The sequence below is a fragment of the Dromiciops gliroides genome, chromosome 3 (genome assembly GCF_019393635.1).
Source record: "Dromiciops gliroides isolate mDroGli1 chromosome 3, mDroGli1.pri, whole genome shotgun sequence".
NCBI lineage: Eukaryota > Metazoa > Chordata > Mammalia > Microbiotheria > Microbiotheriidae > Dromiciops > Dromiciops gliroides.
This window is the reverse complement of record NC_057863.1, coordinates 557,379,259-557,401,473: the sequence shown is the minus strand read 5'-3', so window position 1 is coordinate 557,401,473 and position 22,215 is coordinate 557,379,259. Positions and strand designations below refer to the sequence as shown.

General features: G+C 35.4%; 1 protein-coding gene across 1 annotated transcript in view; it reads right to left on the bottom strand.

Moving 5' to 3' along the window:
• Positions 1-245: 245 nt before the first annotated feature.
• PCF11 (PCF11 cleavage and polyadenylation factor subunit) overlaps positions 246-22,215 on the bottom strand; it is a 31,210-nt gene continuing 9,240 nt past the window's right edge. The window contains 25 exon segments of the mRNA XM_043993172.1: positions 246-1,298; positions 2,964-3,002; positions 3,349-3,393; positions 3,395-3,442; positions 3,910-4,065; positions 5,294-5,477; positions 6,759-6,867; positions 7,316-7,435; positions 9,329-9,410; positions 9,412-9,429; positions 14,158-14,787; positions 14,789-14,827; positions 14,830-15,102; positions 15,104-15,154; positions 15,156-15,733; positions 15,944-16,427; positions 16,531-16,717; positions 16,922-16,950; positions 16,952-17,062; positions 17,065-17,160; positions 17,162-17,580; positions 17,583-17,792; positions 17,795-17,842; positions 17,845-18,021; positions 18,024-18,048. Coding sequence (XP_043849107.1) covers positions 1,083-1,298; positions 2,964-3,002; positions 3,349-3,393; positions 3,395-3,442; positions 3,910-4,065; positions 5,294-5,477; positions 6,759-6,867; positions 7,316-7,435; positions 9,329-9,410; positions 9,412-9,429; positions 14,158-14,787; positions 14,789-14,827; positions 14,830-15,102; positions 15,104-15,154; positions 15,156-15,733; positions 15,944-16,427; positions 16,531-16,717; positions 16,922-16,950; positions 16,952-17,062; positions 17,065-17,160; positions 17,162-17,580; positions 17,583-17,792; positions 17,795-17,842; positions 17,845-18,021; positions 18,024-18,048 — 4,374 coding nt within the window. The 3' untranslated portion in view covers positions 246-1,082.

Here is a 22,215-nt window from a genome sequence, read left to right as displayed (position 1 = left end):
CAACTAATCACCATACAATATTTTCATTCATATTCAGACTAATAGTATCTTAAAGTACATTCACCAATTAAAATTTAGCCATACATTCTAAAGCAACTCACGAAATAAAGAGATACAATCTTAAAGTTACTTCATCATTCTATTTATTACATGTATGAATATTAACATCTCACGGTATCTGATTTATTATCTAATCCAGTCAAAAATCAACAAAGGAAAAGATTAACCATGCTTCAAATGAACATTCTTACATTTCCCCCCTTTGACTTAAAATAAAAAATGCTATGTTCATCTGCTTTAAATTGCTGACAGTTTGAAAAATGTCATTAAAAATCACCTTCAGCTACTAAATATACTTGTTTGTTAATCAAATGTTTGATGGCACTGGTGTCCACTTTTAAGAATAAAAGTTGCTTCATTTGTTTCTGTCAAATTGACATTTGGTTTTTTTTTTTAAATAATCTGGATATGTACGCAAGTTTGTCCTGTTGAGTTTAAACTTTTTTTTTTTGAAATCTAGACTTTACTATTTGAGAAAGGTCCTGCAGTGCTGATACCCCTTTTGAAGGATGAAAATTAACTTCAGGTTCATTTGGTTTTTGTTCTTTTCTTTTTTTAATCATGGGAGGCTACTAGTAAAAAGGTCAATGTTGAGGTCGCTGTTTAATTCCACCCAATGAAAAGTACAGAAACACTGTCTTTATTTGATGGTGTGCATAAACATTTACACTCCATGGATAGCAAAAATATTTTTATTTATAATTTACAGTTCCACAAGTGAAAATTGTACATATTTTACACATACAATTTCATTTTGTTAAATTTGCACGCATCTACAGAACTTTCACACAACGAGCACCTGAAACTGTGCAGGCAGTAGGAAATGCAAATACTAAAATGTATTTATTAACCAAATGGTAGCTAAGGACCCTGCCTCAGCTAAGTAATTTATATATATATACTTTTATATATATATATATATATATATATACACACATATATAAAAATTCTTCACCTTCTAGATTCAACTATAACACAGCAGCTCTTTTTTTTTTTTAAGAAAAACATACCTCTTATTTTATTTAAACTGACTCAACTGTATCAGGTTCTGCTTTAATTTCAGTAGGTGTAGCTATGCTCTCATCTGTACAAGTTGGTGGGCCATCAACGGGTTCTTCTTTAACTTTGGAACTGTCACAGGGTTCCTGCAATTCTTTTTTGACAATGTTCAACATAATATTCAAGGGATTTTCAACAGGTGTCTTGCTGGGAGACGGTGTACAATCAAATGAAGATGTCTACAAAAATAAAAAGTATCATCCAACTATGAATAAAGTTTATAACTATTCAGTGCTGTCAAATCTTATACATACCTAATTTTGTAATGACAAGGGGAAAAAAAACTAACAGGAATGCCTTGCCTATGTCTTCACAAAAATTAAGTACCAATAAGTGTAGGAGCTAGGTGGCATAGTGGTCAGGGGCCTGAAGCTAGGAAGATTTATCTTCTGAGTTCAAATCTGGCTTCAGATACTAGCTGTGTGACCCTGGGAAAAGTCACTTAATTCTGTTTGCCTCAGTTTCCTCATCTTTAAAAAATGAGTGAGCTGAAAGAGGAAATGGCAAACCACTCCAGTATCTCTACTAAGAAAACCCCAAATGGGGTCACAGTCAGACACAACTGAACAAGAGAATTTTGGCAATGGCTATACAGTAAACAAAGAAAATAAGTTGGGTTTAGAATATCCTCAAGATTTACATTTAGTAAGGAGGATAAGTATTCCTTAGTATTCTGGAAAAGTATGGAAAAAGTTTCATTTGAGTTGTGCTTAAGAGAAAGAGTTAAGATCTCAAAGCAGAAGGATGGAAGAGAATATTCCAAGCGTCAGAAAGCTGGAATATAGCATATGCTGGGGGTGAAGACTGAAAATGCAGATTCATCACTGGACTTAAAGATCATTTAGTCCAACCTCTTAACTTTACAGATAAGGAAGCTGAGGCCAGGGAAAGTAAAGTGAATAGCTCCAAGTTAACACAATTGGCAGAAGCAGGATTTGAATCCAAGTCATATACTTCTGCCAAAGCCAATATTATTTCCATCACACCATACTATGAGCCTAAAATGCTAAAAGGGAGTTGAGACTTCTATGGTGATGGAAAGTGCATTAAACATCTAGCAGTAATGGAGGGAAAGAACAACAGGCTAAAGAGTGGAAAGATCAGTTTAAAACTTTTAAGAACTGGAAAAGACTTTACATTTTAAATAAGAGGTAACTAAGGCCCAGAAGTTATGTGTTGGCCCAAGATCACACAGAAGATACAAACTAAAAATGAAGATCTGAAATCTCAACCTATTATTCTTGGACTACACTAAATTTGCTTCCAAAACCTAAAAAAGTAAGGTGACACTGGTAACTAAAATGACAAAAGTCAAGACATGAAATCAACAGAAACAGGAGGATGATACGGAGAAAGAAAAGATGGCAAGCTTAAGTAAAACAGCTATGGGATGCTTCATTTATGTTTGTCTCTTGAACACCTTTTTTAAAAACCACATATGGCAAATTAGGACTTTTATTCAAAAGGTCAGTCTCATGGTCTCATACTACACATGTGAACAAAAGAAAAAATTAGAAAAAGGAAAACCCTAAATACAACTTGTTCCCTAGCAATCTTATCTCAACTCATTTCTACTTTTGCTTTACCACTTCTGACAGAATATGGCATCAACATTTAAGTCAATAAAATGTTGAGACAAAAAAAAAAACAAAAACTAGGGGGGAAAATCTTTACTAATAGTATCCAAGTCTGCTACTTAACTTTCTTATCCAATCTACCAACTACCCTTGTAAACAAAAATCATATTCAGGCCTTAAAATGGGGGAAAATATGACTAAGGGAAAAAACTACAGAAAAATTCTAACATGCATCTGGCTTACATGCAAACGAAGTATTAAAAAGACTTACATTTGATAATCTTCATAACATGATGGATGGTAAATCTGAAACAGGAAAAAGACAGTTAAGCTACAATGTTTATTTTCTGCACAAATACATTTACTTCAATTGGAAATGATCTGGGCCAGAAATTATCTTCACATTTTTTTTAATCTTTCAATTATCAAGTAGCTAAGAAACTAAATTACTTTTCTTCCCATTCATAATATAAACTAGTCACCAATACTTTAAACACTAAGGTGTGTTACACGATAATGAAATATAAAAATTGAGGCTAATTTTTGCCACAGTCCAATTTTTAAATAATTATAAGCCTTACATTTCCGAATAACCAAAAATAACGACTCCACACATTTTCAATACACCTATCATCAAAAGATCCAAAATTACCTTTCCATCTACTCGGATAGCATTTTTTAGATGCCATTCCTCCTCCCTCTTCATCCCAATATGTTTCAAATTGCTCCTGACATATTTCACAGCTCTGGAAAATAGGACAAATAAAGATTACATGCAAGTTGCTAGCAATACCAATGTCAAAATTTAATTACGTGGGGCAGCTAGGTGGCGCAGTGGATAGAACACCGGCCCTGGAGTCAGGAGTACCTGAGTTCAAATCTGGCCTCAGACACTTAACACTTACTAGCTGTGTGACCCTGGGCAAGTCACTTAACCCCGATTGCCTCACTTAAAAAAAAAATCAAAAATTTAATTATGTGTAAGGAGGAAGGAATTTAATGGATTTCTATAAAAGTCATTAAAAAAATGTATAAAATTTTAAATGGTCATTTAAAACAATTACTGTTTCTTTTTGGAAAAAGTATATCAGATAAAGTAAAAGGAGATTTGTGTTTGACAGAAAAAGAGCTAATCAGAGACTACATTACTCATACCTTTATGAAACTCAATGTAGGCCAAAAGAGTAAAAATTTTCATATATGCTTCCCTTACCTCTACTGCCCCAGCTGGTCCAGCAGGGACACTCTGAAACTCCTTTTCTTTAGCAGCTTCTTGGGTTTTCAACACAACCTCTTCATGTACTTTTTCAAAGAACTGGCTCTTTGCACGTTCCTCCAAATCAGCTATTTCCTCGAATTCTATCCAGTCCTTAAAAGAATATTACCATAAACTCTTAATTAAAATACTATTTTTTTCCATTTGGTGCTAAATATTTTATGTGTTTATATGCACCTTTAAAAAATAATACAATGTTGGCCAAAAAAAAGTTCAAAAGGATGAATGGGGATAGGAGAGGTTATGTGTGAAACTCAAGCAGTAGAAGCTGATCTAAGGGGAAAAAGGAAAGAATTTAGACTAGATGTCTTATAGCAGAGCTTTCAAACATGCAGCCAGCACTCCCACGCAACCTGAACCAGATTAAAATGTAGCCAAGAAATACTTAACAAAATGAATAAAGATACAATAAAACATGGGTAATATTACATTTTAAACCTACATGGGTATATGGCATGCAGGGATCCATAAGTAACAGTTCAGTGTTTCTATTTAAGTTTGATACCACTGCCTTATAGCATCAGATTGAGGAATAGCCAGGGTTCTAAAGTCTATTCAAGCAGAACCTTCCTCTGGAAGGTTTAACCAGTGGGAAAAGCTTTAGAGTTAACAGAAATCTACTTTTTTTCCCATTTATAATGTGGGCTGACAAATTATTAACATCTTATTTAGTATTCTGTAAGTATCAATTCTTATTTTAATTTGGGTGTCCAAACTATATCATACTGGCTACAGCGAATATGTAATTCTACATCTTCAATGTTATTCCACATTCACAGAGATCAGATCAGGAAAATTCCAATCTCATATGTTTGCATGTGTGAATAGAGTTACATATGTGTATATATGTATGTATATATGTGTGTATACACACATATATACATACACGCACACACATATAATAAAAAAGTTTTAAAACCCTTGGCCTAGATGATCTCAAAGTTACCTTTTCAGCTCCAACTTTTTTAAAAATCTATTTCAAAATAACAGAATTAAGGCCTGCTTGTCTAAGTGTCTTTTTATACATAGGATCATAATCCTATTCTACTCAGAATATTAACAAATAATATATAGGTGACTTTTCAGAAAACAATAGTATTCAATTTAATAAAACTTTGATTAAACAACCCTGTGCTAAGTAAGCAATGGAATCTTAAAGACAAAAATAAAAAATTATTCCCACCCTTAAGTAACTTGCCTATTTATTCATCTTCATATATATAGCCACACTCATTCCAAGTAAGAAAACATTAAAAATCCACTCATTTCATTGCTACAATAAATATCAAAAATATACCATTATCATGTATAGATAGCTTACCGTTAGACTGTAGTACCACCTCCTATGAGTTACTTTTCTGCTAACATCCTTTTCAGTTCTATTTTGGCGGTAATGCCAGTCCAAATGGTCTGCATAGACATCAGTCTGTGATGTTGTAAACCTCATTCCACAAGAATAACACTGGATACCAGTATACAGTCGATTTATAACACTATCATAACGCCTATTTAAAAAAAAGCAGCTTTAGTTTCCATAAAGTGCTTAAAATCAAAATAACTGCAATGATTTGATTTTCATATTTAAAATAAAAATAAATAACAAAACACAACACTTATTTGCCCTCTTTACTACAGCATGGAAGCTCTGTACATCTGTTTCCCAAATAATCCACTGTAGTCTGCAAATAGTTTTAATACATCATTCCTACAGAACACACTGGATTAAAATAATGTAGGCAAATGTACTGCTGTGGGGTCCTCTCTCCTCTGGTTGTGAGCCTGTTCTAAAACTCCAGATTAAAAATAGCCCAACCACCTGCCAGCAAATAAGACCACAGCCAAGCTATTCTTAGATTGGAAGCGAAGTCAAGCCTGTAGACAAGCCTGTAATTCCCCAGAATTTGTGAAGATTTCAGTAACCAAGCTACACCCTGAAAGAAGTCCACTATAATGAACCATATGAAAACAGTAAATGAGAGGGTTAATTGGGAAGGCCAAATGAAAAAGGAAATCAGAGACAAGAAATCCAAATTAACACGTTTCCAGAAATTATTTAAACTCTCTAGCACTCCCCCCCCCCCCCCGACTTCTAAGTTGTTAAAAAAGATTTCTAAAACAGGAAAATGACCATAATTTTAGATGGTGGTTGGGCTATTATGTGATAAAAATCAAGAAAAATTATTTAGTCAATGTAGAAACTCCTTCTAGTGACACATATCACAACTTGCCTATACCTTAGAAGTCTTATAGTTGTTATCTAAAGATCAGAGAGATTCAGTGACTTGCTTATGGTGACATAGCTGTTACGTGACAGGAGTTGAGCCCAGGTCAAGGCCAACACTGTTGATTATATACTAGACTAACTTTAAGTGAGATTAAGAGACTGAATAAATAGTAGTACCTAACTAACATTTATCATTCATACCATCAGTCTCCAGCCCTATATAAGCATGAATACTAATCAGCACAACTGACTTGAACTAGAAAGAAAAAAAGCAAAGGGAAAACTTTGGTCTAAGGGCCCAACACATATAAACAGGGACTAATCCTATCATGCCATCTGCAGTAAAGAACATATTGCCAATTAAATTTTCAAAGAGGATAACAACAATCATTAATAATAAAAAAAGAGAATAGGTTTAGAATACTTTATAATTATTTTTGGAATACGATAAAAGTGGTGGTGCTATTTTATAATAAAAACACTGCAGTTGATTTTTCTACTTTTTTTTTTTCAAGCCAAGACTTGATTGAACTAATATAGGTTGTGTCATTAGTATACATACTGCTTCAATTCTTCAACTGTGAAATTAGTGAGGTCAGGAACATCTTGATCTTCACTTTGATCTTCTTCTTCTTCCTCAGGGGGAGGTTGTGTAGTGACTTCGTTTACTTCTTTAATTTAAAAAGAACATACAAATTTCTTAATACATTCTGAAAACATTTGAATGGATTCTTTACAAGGGAGAACTCAAATGTCAAAGGCATAAACAAGACCACTACATGCAATATTTTAAAAGCCTATCAATTTCACATATCATCACTATGCAAATGTTAATAAAAGTATGAACTGATGTTATAATTTATACAAAAAGAAACTCTAACCAGGAAGTCTGTTAAAGTGCTGGTTATTTTTTTTTTAATGATGACAAAGCTTTTTAAAAATCTAGTTTGAAAAATTAATACTTAATGAATTTCATCACATTTTTAAAAGTAATAATAAAGTTTAATATCCTCTCTGGCTCCTAAACCCTAAGATTTTTTATCTAAGAACCAAGAAACAAATCTTTTAATTTACAATTCAAAGAAGCTTTGTGTTGTCAGAATACTAAAGTATACTTACGAGTTGTTGCTGAATCAGGTTGAGATAATTTAAGTATTCCTGTTTTTAGCAGTTTAGAGAAGAGTTCATTCACATCGACCTGGCTGAGATGATTATCAGGATATGCTCTTGGAAGGGCACCTTTAAAATTGGAAGAAAAAAGTGCACTTTAAAGTAATTTCCAAAAGTAAAATCTATTAAGTTCTTATTAAAATGCTTTCTTTTTATTTGATAAGACACCTAACGATGAGTAAGTGGGTAGCCCACTTTTTCTCCAAAAGGGTATACCTTTATCAAATCAACATCTCTACCCTTCTACTCCTGTTCCTAACAATGAACAATGAAGTAGGAAGTTAATGAATCATGAGACATACTATCCAACAAGCCACAAGAAGAGATCTACATTTTACTTTCCCTCCAAAAGAAACATGCTTCCAACTACTGACTTAAATTCTAAAAACAATGAAGCCAGCTTTACAATCCATCCTTCTCTAAAAATACTTGAATACCACACTGCATTCCTTTGCCAGAAATGAACAAGAGAGAGAAACCCTGGTGTTGACCTTAAAAATGAAAAAGCTAATTGTGATAAACCAATTGAGAAACCCTGTAAAATGGTTCTATATAGTAGCTACAACCCCTATGCCCGTATCACCACCATTACGCCTTTTCCAAGAAAATTCATCAATAAGACAGTACTCTTCATTCCTAAAACTTCAAGAGGAAACATTTGACATGGATAACTATTCTCCTTATTTATGTTGTATCTGATTCAAATTCTTGGAACTCAAATCTATATACACTGTACTAAACGTCAGAAGACCTGTGAAATTAGTACTGAAATTAGTACCATGGGCAAGTCATTTAACCTCTGTGAACTCCAGTTTTCTCATCTGTAAAAGGGTAATGGTAATTCCCCATCCTATCCCACCAAGTTGTGAGGTAATTTTCGGGAATGCCAAAATGCTTTTGAACTTTATGTAATTCCAATGACTACTTCAGAGAGTACATTAAATGAACCAAAAGCACAAAATAAAATTTGGCTAAGATTTCTCAAGTCACTTCAGAGACTTTAGCAGTTCCCAAAATTTGTAATTAACTCAAATATTTTACCACAGTGTGATGTTATACTTCTGAAGATGTTGCTTTATGGATAACTCATAGCCAAAACACCTGCTTTGCTAACTATGTTTGCTAACTATGTTGGCCTGATTCTTAGTTCTGGAAATTTGTTATTTGTTCCCTTTTACTACATATCAAGATTTAAAATTATAGGAAACCTCTCATTCAATTATACGATAAGTTATGGAACCTTGCTGATCAGTCCATATTAGGATAAATGTATTATTATATCAACTAGATAGGGATACAACTTAGATATTCTATTTAGCATCTAGCTCAAAATGCACCTCAAATTATGAACTGTATTTTATGGCTGTTAAACCAATATATCTGCTACAAGCTATGTTAACAAGCTACAGCTATGCAAATAGAACATACAACTATAACCAGTATATGTTAACAAGCTATACAAACCACCTATGACTTATTTGTATATTATTTGCTTGCCTGTTATCTTCCCCATTAGATTGTGAACTCCCTGATGGTAGAGAGAGTTTTTTTGCCTCTTTTTGTATCCCTAGTAATTAGCAAAGCGCCTGGAACATAGTAAGTGCTTAATAAATGTTTACTGATTGACTAGTAGCGATTATAATGTGATTTGTTATTTATGTAATTCTACTTCAAGCATACTCACTCTTTCAACTTTCCTCCCCTCTTCTTGGAGCACCACAAGACAGAATTAATTGCTAATTATCTCTGCCTATAAATTGTGAACTGGCTATGAATAAGGCAAGCTGAGTGTGAGAACTAAAAAGCAAACTTTTATATACGATTTGGATGTGTATTGGATAAGAATTCCCTAAAATAAAATATGCTCTTTCAAAAACACCATCATTTTCTGAAATTGAAAAAAGTTCATTAATCAACAAGGCAAATACTATCATTTGAAAAATACTAGGAAGAAGTACATACCTGCTGGATTTTGAACAAAAGAACCAGGATTTTGTGGATGAACTGGCAAAAACTGTTGTCCTTGTCCAAAAGCTACAGGCTGGAGTAACACCAGAGAGAACCTTTTAAAAGAATATATTTGTAAATATGTGTACCATTTCTATTTATGTAAAATCTTCAATATTTAATCACATAAATTTTTTAAATATGCTTGCTATAAACTTGAATTATTTAAGTTTTTTTCTAATGATACAGTATGGCAATTTCATTTAATACATCTTGACTTATGTGGGGGGGGGGGGGGGGGGTGAAGGTATATAGCCATGAAATAAAATGCAAGTAAGAAAAGAAACAGCATTATAGATACAAAAGAATAAATCTGGTGTAAATAAATCAAGAAGATATATTTTTTAAATTTAGTTAATACTTTCAAATATGGTTAAAAAATTAAGTTGGAATAACATTTAATTTTTTCTACTCTTATGCAGAAATCTTATTATAAAGTAACTCACATAATTCAGTATTAGGATAATCCATTTTGGAGACCATCCTAGGAAAGTTTAAGACTGAAAATAACCAAGGATTTCCTAGCAAGGACTTCTACCACTAAGCCAGTCTTTATAGCTCTTACCCCTAGACATGAATAGTTAGTTTTTAAGTATATGAGGAAAATCAACACTTTAACTATGCTGGATTTATCATATAGTACAACATTCAAAGTTAAAGATGTAAGAAAATTTTAGATTTTAGGTAACATCTCATCTGAACTATTGTTCAGTTATTACTGACAAGTGACATGGACATCATTTCTGGGAATTAACCCATTAAATGAAAAGATCTTTCTCTTTTATAAGGAGCCAGAAATAGCAAAACAGCCTTCAAAATTATTTTAAAATAATTTAAAAATGGCTTAGCTGTCAAGACAATTTCACTTCTTTCAAGTCAAGTCAACAAGAACCTTGCGTACCAGGCACTGTGGTATGGGCTGGGGAGAAAAGAAAATCAAAAACTAGCCCCTGATTTCAAGCTCACAGACTAAAAGAGGTAGAGAACATGAAAATAACTATGTTTAAATAGGAGATATACATGATAAATCATAAAAAATCAAGAGGGAAGACACTACTAGACTTGGGAAAAACTTTTAGAAGGTGGGATTTTAGCTGGAAACTGAAGCCAGGAAATGGAGTTGAGGAAGGAAGGCATTCTAGGTATGGGAGCCAGCCACTGAAATTTGGGAAGATGCTCCAGTACCAGCATGGAGGCCAATATCACTGGATCACACAAAGTATGTGTAAGTAAATGAGGTATACAAGACTGTAAAGGTAGGAAGAGATATTTGATCCTAGAGGATTAACTGGAATTTACTGAATGGGGGAAGGGGTAAAGAAAGAGGGAGGTGATACTCAAGTGACCTGAATTTACGAAGGTAAACTGGACAGATGAGTAAAGGATGCACTGGATCAGGAAGATATAAGGGAAGAGATGAAACAAAACACTACTGTAATCTGAAGGGATGATGTAAAAGGGGCTTCCACCAAGGTACTGGCAGGGTCAAGAAAGACCTGGGTAACTGGAAGGATGGAACAGAAATAGGGATAGTTTAGAGGGAAAGATAATTAATTCAGATTTATATATTAAGTTTAAGATATCTACAGGACACCTGATTCAGGACCTCTGCTAGGAGATATGAATGAGGTTAGGGTGAATAAGTAGGTCTGAAAATCACTTACACAAAGGTATGTCAATCCATGGTAGCAGAGATCATCAACTGACAAGAGAAGGGCCCAAGTAAGAGCCTTGGGGGACACTCAGTTAAAGATGAAGGTTTATTAACAATTTCTTCCCATTAAAACATACTTTTTGAGCATATGGAGGAGAGTATAGTCATAAAATTCTCTTCAGAGTTAACAAGGAAGGAAATGTCTTTTCAACTTATCCAACAGTGATTAGCATAGAAACACTGACACAATAGAACTCCTGAATGTACCTTAAAAATGGGCCCTTATAAAGAAGTCTTTTCAAGAATTAAATCTTGAGATTACTGGTAAAATCCTAGTTTAACCAATTCATTGAAATGTCCAAATTCTTTGCTGTTTACATTTTGTTATGAGTACAATTCAAAAAGAAATCGCATTCCTAAGTCTCCATGGTCTAGAAAAATGAAATAAGAAGATAAAAACCAACTTCTCTATGGTTGAGTTGGCTACAATAATAAAAAACTAACCAAAGTTAGAGCTGATATGCTCTATTTTGGTGAATGATTTGGGATTTAGATTTAGGTAGAATTTTATGGGCTTGAATAGGAAGACCAGAAGGAAAGGAGAACAGTTTTTCTTTTAAAAAAGTCAGTTCAGTTTTTCTATTCTCCCCCTTATAAAACTTAAGGGATAACTTTCAACTGGTTAGTTAATTTCCTGTAGGGAATTCATTAAAATTAGACTAACAAAATAAACTACTTTGTTATAAGAAGGAAGTCTGAGTATTTAGTGAAAATTTTTCCTGTACTGGCATTATATGCTAACTGTTTAATAGTTCCCTAGGAAAAAATAATAGGACATAGGCATAGACACCATCATTGCAATTAATATTAAATAATTAATTATTGCCATGCTATATCAAGAAATAAGAGTTTAGCCAGAATAAACATTCTCTAAAAAATGAAATATACTACCAGTATTTAAAATACCATCCAGATAAATTGCATATGAAGAGACAGATCAGCAACTATATAATGAACAGCACTGAACTACTATTAACATAAAGTCAGGAAGAGCCAGAGTAATTCCCCTCTCCATTTTATAGGATTATTGGACTAAGAGCTGGAAGGACTTTAGAGATTATCTATATCAACTACCTCAATTTATAGATGAGGGCAGGAAGAATGAAATGCTCAAAGTTATACAGGTGATGAAAGCCAGAAATCTAAGTCCTTTTGTCACCCATGCAGTGTTCTTTCCACCAGGCCATACTACCTTAAATTATTATGTCTTCTTTTTAGAAGCTAAAACTTGAGTTTTCTTGCCATTTAAATGTTATAGAAGACAGGTAGGAAAATGGTGGAGGAGGGAATAAAAATAGAGTGAAATTATAAATAGAATACTTAAAATGCTAACAAAAAAGGAAGCAGAACACTCAGAAAAATACCTGCTTCCTCTTATATTAAATATGAATGTATACAAAGTATGTATGGACACATCAGGCCTAGATAGTGCAAATTATGCTCCTATTCAGTGTATTTTTTAAAAACCAACAAGACTTTCAAATTATTATAGAATAAAACTGTTCAATTTTAAATTCTAACATATTCACAAAGAACTGTTACGGTATAGTATATGAAGAACCTATAAGAGCAAACAAAATTCCTTCACTTAAATTACAAATAGCAAATTAAGGAGCCTAGTTTATAAAGATTGCTTTGGGAGCAGCTAGGTGGCGAAGTGGATAGAGCACCGGCCCTGAAGTCAGGAGTACCTGAGTTCAAATCTGGCCTCAGACACTTAACACTTACTAGCTGTGTGACCCTGGGCAAGTCACTTAACACCAATTGCCTCACTTAAAAAAAAAAAGATTGCTTTGTACTTTTAACATATAACTGTTATGCAAATAAAAGCTGTCTAAAGTATTTGAAAATTCTCAATTATTTTAAATATTTTCCCATAATAATTGACCTACGCTGTTAAAAGGGTTTTCACAAATTAACCAGTCTAGGGGGCAGCTAGGTGGCACAGTGAATAGGGCACCAGCCCTGGATTCAGGAGGACCTGAGTTCAAATCCGGCCTCAGACTCTTGACACTTACTAGCTGTGTGACCCTGGGCAAGTCACTTAACCCTCATTGCCCAGCCCCCCCCCAAAAAAAAAAAACCAACCCCACAAATTAACCAGTCTAGCAGAATTATAACTTTGATTAATGATAGGCCACTTAATAAGAAGTTCTCATTATTTAGAGAATTTGATAAAACAACAAATTCTACTGAGTTTAAAAGGAATTACCACAACTAATTAGATCAAAATCCCTAAGTGCATACTCTTGAGTATCTGTGATATATGAAATAGCTAATGGAAAACTAGGGATGATTAAACAGGGTTGCTTTGGTAGAAACAGACATTTGGTGGGTTAACTATATCTAGAGTAGATTATTAGGAGTAACAAGAAGAATAAAGTTAAGAATACTGAAAATTATTAATGTCCTAGTTTTTAAAAATTAAGAAGCCAACAATTTCCATTAGAAGATAAAAGGATTCTAAAAAAATAAGCTACAAGGATACATGTTTGTCAGGTCTATTTGAAGTTGCCACAAAATAGTAAGGAACTTTTATCTGACACCAAAAAAATAGGAGTTTCTGGCAGTGCAAAAGCAACAGCTTGTCTTCAGGTCACAGTAGAAATTAGCAACCTCAAAAAAATACTAATCCCATTTTACTACCATGGAAACCAACCCTTCCCAAAATGTAGACAACCAGGGATTTCAAAGTCAAGAAGTAATAGCCCCAGGGGGCGGCTAGATAGCACAGTGGATAAAGCACCGGCCCTGGATTCAGGAGTACCTGAGTTCAAATCCGGCCTCGACACTTGACACTTACTAGCTGTGTGACCCTGGGCAAGTCACTTAACCCCCATTGCCCCGCAAAAAAAAAAAAAAAAAAAAAAAAAGAAGTAATAGCCCCAGCCACAATGAACTTCCTCTTCTCAAAGTTTCCTCAAACCTTGGCCTTAATTTGGGATCCATGAATTCAAGACAAGGCCAAAGTTTTGAGTTATTTTTCTTTTATCTTTTTGTGAAGGATCGTTCTATTTAACTTATTTGTATGCCACATAATTGAAGAACTATTAAAATTAAGTACACTTACCTGTTGAGATGGCTGAATATTCCCTACTGCAATTGGTGCAGGCAGATTACTGAAGTTTCCAAACTGAGGACCCTGAAGATTCTTTTCATCAAAATAATGTCCAGATGCTCTGTTAAGTGGATTTGGGAAACCCTGTGCTCCAGGGCCATGTGGTCCATTAAAATTTGGTCCCTGAGGTGTATCAAACATTTGCTCATGTCTTTGGAATTGTATTCCTTGCGATGGTGCATTAAATGCACTGTTAGGAGGGTCATTATATGGGCCAGTCTGACTAAAAGAGACTGCATCAAGCCTCTGTGAAGGATGATTGTCAAACCTTGCACCTTGAAGACCAAGAGGAATATCAAATCTTGATGCTTGCTGGTGCTGTGGACCATCAAATCTTTGAGGCCCTGCATCAAATCTTGGTTGTACCTGCTGACCAGGTGGCCCATCAAACCTTTGTGGGCCTTGTTGACCAGGAGTTCTTTCAAATCTAGGACCAGGCTGACCATGCAAGCCATCAAATCTTGGCAAGAGAGATGGTTGACCTGGTTGACCATCAAATCTTGAAGCATGACACCCCTCAAATCTTGGACCACCTTGGCTTAGAGGTCCTTCAAATCTCATACTACCTCCTTGTACAGAAGGGACCCTCAAATCTCATTCCACTTCCCGTGCTGAACTAAGGGTCCCTTCAAATCTGACCCCAACCCCTGGCTGGCCGTGTGGTCCTTCAAATCGAAGGCTTCCACCAAGCTGATTATGTTGCCCTTCAAATCTCAGACCTGCCACTGACTGTCCATGGGGACCCTCAAATCTCATACCACCACCCTGCTGGAGCAAAGGGCCCTCAAATCTGATTCCACCACCTGGCTGACCATGAGGTCCTTCAAACCTAATTCCACTTCCTGATGCACCATGGCTCCCCTCAAATCTGAGTCCACCTACAGGCTGACCTCGGGGGATTCTCAACCTTAAGAGCACCTACAGGCTGACCATGAGGTCCCTCAAATCTAGAGACCACCCACAGGCTGACCACGGGGACCTTCATACCTAAGACCACCCACAGACTGCCCAGCTGGGCCCTCAAACCTCAAACCTCCTGACGGACCCTCAAACCGTAAACCAGCAGCTCCTTCAAACCTTAAGCCACCTCCTGCCTGTCCAAGTGGCCCTTCAAACCTCAAAGGAGTCCCTCCTGGTCCTTGAGGACCTTCAAATCTCAAAGGACAACCTCCTCCTAGCTGACCTTGTGGTCCTTCAAACCTCATAGGTCCCCCTCCCCCTATTTGTCCTGGTGACCCTTCAAACCGAAGAGAAGCAGGTGTTGGAGGTCCATCAATTCTAGGGTTTGGCTTATTGGGTCCTTCAAAAATCATTTTAGTTGGGCCATCTCCCCTTGCTACAGATGGCCTAGAAGGTCCATCAAATAATGGTCTGTCTTCAGCTAATGCTGTAAGTCTCTGATTTGTTGTATCGAGGCTTGAATATCTCGATGCTGGGCTGTCTGCAAATGTTTTATCTGAATCTTCATATCTAGGCCTCTTAAGTGCAAAACGCTCACTGAATGGAGACCTCTGCTCCTCTCGGACACCTTCAGAGAAAAAGAAAATTTTAAATTTCCTCAAATTTGAATATACATCAAATCACCTGAAAAAAGCCCTGTACTGTCAACACTAAAATTAAGTAAATATCAACAATAAACACCTCAATTTATTATTGTTCAAACTATTATTTCTCCTTCACTAAAATCCATCACCACCTAAGCAATTTCAAGACTCATGATTTATTTTACACTTTGTACCTTTAGCAGAGACTTGCTCTTCATGTCTTCTTCGGCCATCATGGGGGGAAAGATTCTCCGCATAAGTACGACTTCCAGATATTGGAGAAAGACGCCTTGATCTTTCGTTAAATTGTTCTTTTCTGTCAAACTGTGCTCCACTACTTCTACCTGTATGTTTACTTTTGGATGGTTCACATTCTATTCCAGACAACAAAGCATCAGTCAAATGGTAATCAAAAATATCAGGATCTAAGAGATCAAGTCTTGGAAATGAATGCTGAACCTGTGTCCTTTTGAGTTTAGCTTTATGCTCATAATATGTTAATTCAGCATCAGATAAAAGAGGTTTCTTTTTTAATCCCCCTTTATTTTCTTCTGTAGGACTGTCCCACACATTGCATCTATGTTTTCCTTCTTGATACTGAAAGAGCTGACGAATCTGATGAACAACAACAAGGAATTCATCCTGTGTGATTTCACCAGATGTTAAACTATCATTTGCCTGCACAAGAATAAAAAAGAGGAAAATTAAGTAGTTTCAACAAAAAAGACTTACAAAATTCAAAACAAAAAAGTAATAACTGTGGAATGAATCACCATATTACCTTTTTAAGTAATTCTCTTTTGCTTGCAGAAGTTAATTCTTTAGGAATCTGAAGATTGGCATCTACGCTTAATCGATATTGTTTGGGGGCCCCGGGATGATAAATTCCTTTAGCACTGCCCCAACCCTCTCTATGCCTTAGATGAGGTGATTTACTTAGTCCTTGATGCTCTTCACCCTGTTGTAAGCTAAAACAAATATAGTATGTTACCACAAATTTAAATAAGTAAAATCCTATGTTTAGGGATCCTTTGATCTAGGTATAAAAAAATAAGCTCTTCTGTTTGAAATTAAAAAAGCCCTCATACCTGGCCCCATCTTACATCCCAGTTTCATTATACATTACATACATACATTATGTACATTTCCTAATCAAAGGTATAATAACTTACCTTTTATTTTCCTCCCAACCAGATTTCCATTCTTTTTGTAGACTTAGAGCTCTGCCAATTTTCTACATTCTCCTTTGGTTCAGATCCTGACTTTGTAGAATGCTGATTTACAGTTTCTTGTGGTCTTTCTTCCTGAGTCTTGCTTTCACTCGCCTAGGATCTCGGGTGTCCTGCTTAGCACTTCTCTTATTAGAATTTCTTTCATCACGAGAACTTGTGTAAATTTCTTCTACATGTGACTTGCTTAACTCCTGATTGGCGTAGCTTTCCAGCTTTAGGTGTAGAAGTAGAAGGAGAAATGCTCCTTTGCCTTCGTTTAGGTGAGCGCCTATCTCTCCTTTTTGGAGAATGTGTGATTGGCGATCGAGACTTAGGTGATCGTGATCGAGATCGTTTTCTAGTACTTGATCTTCCTGTTTTTGTCCCTTGTTTTTCAGATTCTTCAGTACCAACATCTTGTTTTTGTACAATGCCATTTATAATTTTATTTCTACCTCCAGTGAGTCTATGTTCAGATGACTTCACATGCTCTTCTTTATCTTTTTTTTCTGAAGATTTTCTCTTCTCTTTTAAGTCATCATCTTTGCCATCAGGTTTATCCTGGAGGTGTTTTTTTAATCGAGGATCTCTTTTGCTCATTTCAGGGACTCCTCGACCACTTCAGATTCCTGGTTTTTTATATCTTTTGTATGAGAAAATTTGTTTTTTAAAGGTGAAGGAGATTTAGATTTGGATTTAGTATCTAACTGGTCAAGTTCTTTCTTTGTGATTTTTTCACTTGATTTACTTTTTTCTTGCTTTGATGAGTTTTGTTTATCAGGAGGTATAGATTTATTTGCCTTGATATCAGATTGATTCATTGTATTTACTAGAAGTCTTTCCTGTGACTTTGTTCTTTACCATGAGAAGAATGTTGACTAATCGATTAAGACGAGGATCTCTGTTTGTTACTTTCATATCCTGGAGTTGTGAGGATGAGGAGGAAGAGGGACGACTCTTTTCAGGCTGTACCGAAACCTGATGAGAAGCTTTAACTGCCATAGGTGGAATTTGTGAAACAAGTAATTTGGAAGGTGCTGATCCAGGAACTATGTTAGGTACCCTTGCTGAACACTAAGAGAAACTGCCTGAAAAAATAAATAAATTTTACCATATAAACATTGTAAATTTGCAAAATTAGCTCTCAAGAATTCTGAACTAGAGAAAACAATTATTCCTAAAACAAGCTCAGTCTATTATTCATCCACTCAATAATCACTGAATACCTAATGCCATGCTATGTAATATTATGTTAAGTGAGGTAGCAAAGGAAGTAGTGTTTTACAACCCATTTTTTTTGAGCCATCCTGTGATTTCCTCAATGTAGAGAGGACCCCATAAATTAGTTGTCACTGAGTATATTATAAACCATATGGACAGAAAGAGGAAAAAGATGAGAAGTTTGGGAAACATCACAAGCCTGGTGAAGGTACGATGTAGATTTTCCAAACATCTGCTGTAGGGTAGATAATAACTTCTTGACTTGCCTTGATAAGCAAATCTGTCAAAAGGTGGGAAGAGGAACCAATAATGGAGAAATTCTATTCCAGATATGATTCTCACAAAAAGGGAGGAAATGTTTGCTAGGGTTGAAGTGATGAGGGACATTAAACAGGGAAAAGACTACTCCACTCTAGAGTTTGTGATAGAGGAGGTTGGTGAAATCCAAGAATAACCTGTTGTACACCTTTAATTTTGGAAAAGCAGATTTCAATAGGTTCAGAGGAAAAATAGGTAGGATCCCTTGAGGTCAAATGATTCAGGGGAAGTCAGCCCAGGAAGGATGGGAGCTTAATAACCTCTCTGTCTGAATATTATTATGCTATAAAAAAATGACAAGCAGGATGATTTCAGAAAAGGGATGGAAAAACTTGTATGAACTAATGTATAGTAAAGTAAGCAGAACCAGGAGTACATTACCACATAATGACAGCTATATTGTTTGAAAAAGAAATGTAAATGACTTAACTGTTCTCTGCTAATACAATGATCCAAGACAACCCCAAAGGACTAACGATGAAGCATACTATCCACCTCCAAAGAAAGAACTGATACTGACTGACACAGACTGAAGGATGCTATTTTTCACTCATTTTTTTATTCAAGTTTTCATGTACAAAATTATTAATATGGTAATATCTTACATTATTTGCACATGTATAACCTATGTCTGCTTATTGTCTCAGGGAGGGTGAAGGTAAAAGAGGGTAAGAGGGAAAGAATTTGGAACTTGAAACTCTAAAAATGCTTATCACCCCCAAAATAAATAAATAAATAAATAATCTGTCTTCTCCACAAAGACAATATGAGATAATTTATCAAAAACTTTGCTAGAAGTCTAGGTAAACTATATCCACAACATTCTCTTCAAGTCAACAAACATACAAAGCATCTACTATGCACCAGGCATTGTGCTAAGGTGCTGGGGGATACAAAGGAAGGCAAAAAAAGTCTTTGCTCTTAAGAAGCTCAGTCTAATGAGGAAGACAGCCTATAGTCAAGATAAATACAGGATAAATTGGTAAAAATCTTAGAAGAAAGATGCTAGTATTAAGAAGGACCATGAAAGGATTCTTGAAAAAGGTATAACTTCAGCTGAGACTTGAGGAAGTCAGGTGGCAGAAATAAGGGACAGAGTTCCATGCATGGAGGGGACAAGCCAGTGAAAACACTCAAGAGTAATGAGATGAGTGTCTTGTGTAAAACAGGACAGCATTGCTAGATTGTAGAGTATATGGAGGAGAATAAAGTATAAGACAAGTATAAGAAGACTGGAAAGACAGGAAGAAACGAAGTTATAAAGCTCTTGAAATATGAAACAGGATTTTACATTTGATCCAGGAGGTATAATAAGGAGCCACTAGAATTTATTATTTTGGGAGAGTATGAGTTTGATATGGTCAGACCATCACTACTTGTTTTGTAATCCTGTCCAAAAAAAAACTCCGAAGACAATACAGGCAAACAATTCCAGTGAGAGAAAAATGTGATTTTTCTGAAGAGACCAATGTGGAAAAACAATGAATTTACCAATCTAGATTTCAATAAAAATGTACAGAAAGTGGAAGACAAGCCAACAAAAGATGAATATGAGAGTAGCATCATCCCATAAAAATAATATAATGAATGCTAAAGCTCAGAACAAACAAAGGCTGGTATGGGAAACAAAGGACAACAAAAATTTTGTTGTTGTTTTGAGCTATATGGAAGAAAAGGGAGGACCAAAGAGATAGAAGAGAACCGCTGCTTGGAGTACCTATGATGGAATTAAATGACAACAGAGAAACTCACTTTTTAAAAGGCAAATGTCCTGATTTTTAAAAAAGAAAAAAAGGAAAGGAAAGAGGACAGTCTGTAAACCATAGGCCAATAAACTTTATTTCCATTCCTAGGAAAACTGAGATTAAAGAAATGGCTAGGAAAGGGAAGCTGTGAAAAAGAATCAACATGTCTTTATCAAGAAGGTATTATGCTAATAATAGGTATTATATACTAATAAGGTATTATTCCCTTTTTTAAAAAACAGAAGAAAATGTTTTAGCTATACTTTACCTAAATTTTAGCAAAGGTTTTGATAAAGTCTCTCATATTATTTTTGTGAAGAAGTTGAAGAGATGTGGAGTACTGAATAAAAAACTGGTTTCAAAGAACAGTTGTTAATGGCTCAATAGCAATGCGGCAATTAGTCTCCTGAAGTACTCCCTGGGATTTCCAGTCTTGTGCTAGCATTTTTACCAATAACTTGGATAAAGGTATGATATGCTCATCAAATGTAAATGACATAAAGCTGGGAAGAATAGTCAATATACTACATGATGGGATCCAACAAGATCTAGACAGGTAGAATATTGGGCTGAATCTCATAAAAGGAAATTCAATAGGAATATATATAAACTCTAGCAAGTGGATCCAGAAAATTCAACTTCACAAGAATAAGAGAGAGACATGGAATGAGAACAGTTATTCTGAAAAAGAATGAGGGAGACAACAAATAAGATAAATAAATACAAAATAAATTGGTATTATAATAATAATAAGATAATGAGCTGCAAACTCAATATGAGGCAGATGATGTGACAGCCAAAAAGGTGAATATGATCATGAGCAGCACAGAGGCTGGTTTAACCTGTAAGAATAGGAAGGTCCCACTGTTAGATTTCATCTAGGGTATTACCTTCAGTCCTGGGCATCATGGTTTAAGGAGGCCATTGATAATGTTTAGAAGATAGCAATGATGGTGATGAAGGGCTTTGGAACTGTTTTATAATAAAAAAATGGTTGAAGGGACCCCAATCCTACATAACTCAGGGACATCATGGCAGTCTTCAAGTATCTGAAGATATGCCTATTACATAGAGGACAGATTATAGTTGTTCTGGGTGGCCCTTCAGGGGTGGAATAAATGTACAAGTTGCAATAAAGCAGCTTAACTAAGTTTGATGTCTGGAAAAACTTCCGGACGATTAGAGAGGTCCAAAAGCTGAAGGCTGCCTAAAGAGTTGGTAAAGTGGGAGTCCTCCTCCTTGGAGGTCTTTAAACAGAAGGTGGACAATCACTTATCTAGTATTACAGCAAAGGTTCATTTTGTGTATGGAACTAGATAGCTACTTAGTTTCCTTCTAACTGTCAGTTTCTAGAATTCTGTGAAACACCCTCCATTAACAAAAGTCAACAACTGTTTTGCAATTTTCGGTCTTAGAAATTTGCCTGGGGCAGTAGAAAGTTAGGAGACTTGCTCAGGGTTACAGTTGAATGTGTCAGAAAAGCAACTTGAACCAAGATTATTCTGATTAGAAGGTCATCTCTATATATTATGCTAGGACTAAACTACCATTATTGTGCCCAGTTCTCCCTTTTTGGTCCTACTGCCTCACCAAGTAACCAGACACAGAAAGCAGAGAAAAGGTTTCCTTTACTACTCCAACATTTTTTAGCCTGACAAAACCCCAATGTTTTGTGACCACTACAGCTGCAGACCACTACATAAAATAGTGTCTAGGTTCTAAAACTCAGTGCTCAAACTAAATAAGGTATATGAATAATTACCCACATATATATGGCCCCACACTGCTGGTCCTATCCTTAAGTCTTCATCCCTGAAAATATCATGTAGCAATAAAGAACTATTTCTTGCACATGTGAATTAAAGATACTCATAGGATCATAGATTTAGCACTAGAAAGGCCCTTAGAGGTCCTACCCTCGCACTTTTACTGAAGTAAAAGGCCATGGGAGGGTAAGTAATTTGTCTGAGG